Source organism: Corylus avellana, chromosome ca4 (assembly GCF_901000735.1).
Source record: "Corylus avellana chromosome ca4, CavTom2PMs-1.0".
NCBI classification, from domain to species: domain Eukaryota; kingdom Viridiplantae; phylum Streptophyta; class Magnoliopsida; order Fagales; family Betulaceae; genus Corylus; species Corylus avellana.
Window position 1 is genome coordinate 25,162,839 of NC_081544.1, and position 4,928 is coordinate 25,167,766.

Sequence of the window (4,928 nt, forward strand, 5' to 3'; positions counted from 1 at the left end):
TCGAGCTTCTAGCTTCCTGTCCACGTACGGCTGTTGCTGTGTTTTAGGACTTTAATTTTGTTTTTCTTATGGTATTTTCCTTTGTATTCAGGGGCGGAACTACATGGCCCCTTAGGGGCCTAGCCCTTAAAATTTTTAAAAAAGTCCTTAAATTTTTTAATTTTGCCCCCCAAACTTCATTTACCCATAATTTTTTTAATTTTGTCCCCCCAAACTCCAAATGCTAATTCCGCCCCTATTTGTATTCATGTTTTTGTCGTCTTGTTTGAGCTCTTGCTTTAGTCTCCATGCTCTTGTGTTGTTTTGTAAGGTCGAGACTTTTTTTTTTTGGCTCCAATCCAACCTATTTCAGTGCTAGTTTGTTTGTTGTACGTGTTCCTTGCGAAGGTTCGTGTAAGTCTGTGCGGCCTCATACCCTTTGCTAGCTGTCCCTTGTGGCAGCTTTTGTTCTCTTATTGGGTCGAGTCATTTATTTGAACTATTTTCATTGGTTACATTGTTACTTGTTTTTTGCACTATTTTCTGGTTGTTGTTTAGGTTGCCCACTCTTTTTTATGTTCTTTTCAATTGTGATTTCTCCTTTCCCGTTCCCTATATATATATATATATATATATATATATATATGAGAGCGACATTGTTGTCTTCTAAGGCCAATTATATATGAAAATGTCGCTATAAGCTTCGAAATTATTATCCTTTTGTTTTTTCGTGAGCATCTAAATAATTGTCCTATTTATTATTATTAATTTTTATTATCGCCTTATATATATATAACCTTGACGTAACGTTCATGAACTTTAAAGTACTAGTAAGACTTATTTATCTACAAAGCGTACCTAATGCTAGTTAATTAGAGGCTCAAATCTGCAAAGGGTTGTGGTCAGCCACTACGTCACAGACTAACAAGGCCGCTACAATATTATTGTTGATCTTTCAAGTGGCAGCTGATAATGACGAATTATCTAATACACACCATTATTGACTTTTAAAAAGCCAAAACCTCTTAGACTACTTACGCCATCATTCAAGTGGAATGCAGCAGATAACATCTGATATACAACATTATTGGCCTAATTTGAAAAAGCCATATAAGGAACTTCTATTACAAAAATTGTTTATTTTATTTTATTTATTATTTTTTTTTAAAAAAAAAGAGGTTGGATATATATAACGTATAGCTAGCATATATAGGATTATATTCATATTTGATGTGTAATATTCCTTAATAATCCGTGTCATATATTCATATATATATATATATATATATATATATAAAAGGTTTATTTTAGTCCCTAAGAGGTAGCTCAATCAGTTGGGATCAAGCTTAATGAAGCGAAAGTTACTAGTTTAAATCTCATTCTACCTCTTGTGCGAACATAGTGCAGACATGTCAAAAAAAAAAAAAAAAAAAAAGAAGAGTTTATTCTGAATTCTCGTATTGCACAGAAAATAAATAAGAGATTTTGCTATTCATGCATCATTTCTCAAGTATTGTCATCTCCAAGCATTTTCTTTGTTTTGTTTTTTTAATTTTTTAAAAAAATGAATGAATGTGAATATGCCACATATACAAGAATGATAGGACATCAACATTTAAAAATGCTAAATAATATTTCTCAAAATAAATTGTAGGTCTGTACGTACTAGCTCCCATTGGACAGCCACTTAAGGACAGGACTCAGGAGCACGAAACATGTTGCAGCATGCGTAAATCAATCACATGAGAGGATGAGTTCTGCACGTATTTATAATTTTACAAATTAATTACAGCATATTTTTTAGCATGTTTTTTTATGAGTCACGGCTGTACTGAGCACTACTTGGTCCTGGAGCATAGTGGTGAAATTTATTTCTTTAGATTTCTTGTCACTCTCATCATTGTAGAGGAGAAGAAAAAAAAAAAAAAAAACTATCTCCTTGTGTCCTTTATTACGTACTGCTTAATTATATTGATTTATATAGCATGAGGTCCATTTGAGCGAAGCTTGAGAAGAAAAATGGTTGCTACCGGTACCAGCAGAAATGAAGTTCCGGCGACATTGAAGCCGGACTATGACAGAGCAAGTGAGTTGAAGGCTTTTGATGACACAAAACTCGGCGTTAAAGGACTTGTAGATGCTGGGGTTACTGAGGTCCCTCGTATATTCTATCAACCGCCGGATGACTTCGACAAGACATCAGTACTTTCCGGAGACACCCACTCTAGTATTCCTGTCATAGACCTCGAAGGCATCGACAAAGATGTAACAAAGCGCAAGGAGATTGTTGAAAGACTCGGTGAGGCATCGGAGACATGGGGTTTCTTTCAGGTTGTCAATCATGCGATCCCTGTGAGTGTTCTGGAGGAGATGAAGGAAGGTGTGCGTAGGTTTTTTGAGCAAGATGATGAGGTGAGGAAAGAGTTGTATACGCGCGACCTCACGAGAAAGTTGGTGTACAACAGCAACTTTGATCTCTATAGCGCACAGGCAACCTGTTGGAGGGATACATTTCTTTGTATAATGGCTCCTGATCCCCCCAAGTCAGAAGACTTGCCAGCTGCATGCAGGTACATATATATATATATATATATGACGTCACGTGCATTAATTCATAATCCACTGGATTAAATTGTTAAGACCTTCGAGTTTATAATATTTCTTCCAATATTGAAAATTGCAGAGATATAATGGAAGAGTACTCGAAGCAATTGATGAAGTTTGCAATTATATTGCTGGAGTTGTTATCGGAGGCTCTTGGGCTGAAACAAAACCACCTAAATGAGATTGACTGCGGTGAGGGTGTTGCGGTTCTGTGCCATTACTATCCGGCTTGCCCGCAGCCAGAGTTAACAATGGGGGCGGGCATGCATACTGACAATGATTTCTTCACTGTGCTTCTACAAGACCATATTGGTGGCCTCCAAGTTTTTTACCAGGACAAGTGGATCGACATCCCTCCGGTGCCAGGGGCTCTGGTGGTTAACATTGGAGATCTTCTACAGGCAAGTTTTCACATTATTCATGTATTTTCTCTCGTATTTAATTTCTTTCATTTTATATTTACACTTCATATATATTTATTAATATAGTTTGTGATTACATGCGTGTGAAGCATTCAAGGTGATGCAGCGTGGTGTAGTGGTTCGTAGATTTAACAATCACACAAAGTACAACTCTTCCACAAACCCAAGAATAATAAAGGATTTGTAGGGAAATTAAAGAAAAACACTTTCTAAAATATTTTTATTGATAGAAAACTGATAAAACAACATACTAGCTAGCTAGCCTCTCATGCCGTCTTAATTTATTAAGCTTAAATATTATAAAATAGTGTCATAACCCTAAAAATTAAGAGATATTTTGAACTTAATTAATCGATTGAGCGGCTTCTTATTTCGAAACCCCTAATTTTAAAATGCCCAACAAAAAAAAAAACCCTAAAACCTTAATAAACCATCCTTAATTAGTTGATCAAGCATCTATCAAATGAATGCCTTTATTTTTTATTTTTTTATTTTTAAATATATTGAGACTTGATGCAACATTCTCGGTCGATAGAGAATCTATATATATAGATATCTACCGAGCTTCCCCAACTACACTGTTGAACTTAATTTTATTGACATTATGTTTTGATCTAATAGTAAACGTTAGAATTAATTGAAAAATCTTCATGAAATATAATTTTGTAAACCTTTGAATAATATTTTCAACGCCACCAAAATTGTCTTCATATGATATTAAAATCACAACATATAACGTACCATTTTGGTCGAAATGGTTATATCTTCATGTGATTTATAATTATAATTATCATCATCTCACTGAAGTAAAAGACTTCCAACATGGGAAGAATTTCTAGCTTGGAAGGATCGTTTGTGTAGAGGAAACCAAAAACATGTTATTACACATTAATGATGATACATTAACGTACACTTGCTAATTTTGTTCACTCGTGTGTGGTCCAGCTAAATATTTCTCGTGTATATCTCAATTTTGCCGTAGCTAATTAATTAATTACAATTAATTTTCCCATTGGTTTTTTCAGCTTATAACAAATGATAGGTTTAAAAGCGGTGGACACAGAGTATTGGCAAATCGGGCAGGGCCAAGAGTATCTGTGGCCAGCTTTTTTTGCACAGGTCTTCGGGAAACCTCAAAAGTTTACGGACCTATCAAGGAGTTGTTGTCGGAGGATAATCCTCCAAGGTATCGGGAAACAACGGTGAGAGACTATTGTTCCTCCTTTGATGAAACAGACCTTGATGGGACTTCTGCGCTGCCACGTTTCAGGCTTTGAATTCCGGTAATATTGGCCGGAGATAAAGAAATCATGACATCAATAAATGTGGTTTTTGAGTTGGATTTCCGATATTATTAAGTTCAGCCTAGTTTGTGAATAAAGATCTATGTATAAACAATGTGCATATATTTGGAAAATAATTTAAATTGTTTATATAATTCAATATTTCAATTGGATTATTATTTTTTTTTCCTACACTTATCATTTGATTATGTCAAATCGTGCAGAAGCAGGTTACACTTCTACACTTTCTCAAAGAGAGCTCAACACAATAATATCTGAAAACTCACTATTATTAATAAAATTCTGACTCTGTTATCTTATATATATATAAAGAAAGAAGATGCTCAATCAAGACTGATCGGCCACACAAACACAAATTTTAGGCTAAGGTTATATGGAACAAGAGGACAAATATATTCCTCCAATATAACTAATTGATATTCTTCGGTTCAAATGAATTGGAAAAATTCCTAATTCCATAGTGCAGTATAATCATACTTATTTGACTGTTTCTATCATTCTTTTGTTGGGGTTGAATGGGCTATGGAGCAAGCGAAGCTTCTCTAGCCAATATATAGTGCTTGATGTTAATGAATCGTGTATATGTTTTATTGCATAAATAAATTGAGAAAAAAAAAAA

General features: G+C 34.5%; 1 protein-coding gene across 1 annotated transcript; it reads left to right on the forward strand.

Annotated features, from left to right (window-relative positions):
* Positions 1-1,998: 1,998 nt before the first annotated feature.
* Positions 1,999-4,388, forward strand: LOC132179964 (1-aminocyclopropane-1-carboxylate oxidase homolog 1-like). Its single transcript, XM_059592790.1, has 3 exons — positions 1,999-2,549; positions 2,663-2,984; positions 4,031-4,388. The coding sequence occupies exons 1-3, from the start codon at positions 1,999-2,001 to the stop codon at positions 4,280-4,282; spliced, it is 1,125 nt and encodes a 374-aa protein (XP_059448773.1). The 3' UTR covers positions 4,283-4,388.
* The last annotated feature ends 540 nt before the right edge of the window (positions 4,389-4,928 follow it).

Bases quoted from the DNA above. Each gene is read 5' to 3' on its own strand.
- LOC132179964 (XM_059592790.1), top strand. From the start codon at position 1,999: ATGGTTGCTACCGGTACCAGCAGAAATGAAGTTCCGGCGACATTGAAG. The intron at 2,550-2,662 runs GTACATATATAT...TGAAAATTGCAG, and splicing joins GACTTGCCAGCTGCATGCAG to AGATATAATGGAAGAGTACT. The intron at 2,985-4,030 runs GCAAGTTTTCAC...TGGTTTTTTCAG, and splicing joins ACATTGGAGATCTTCTACAG to CTTATAACAAATGATAGGTT.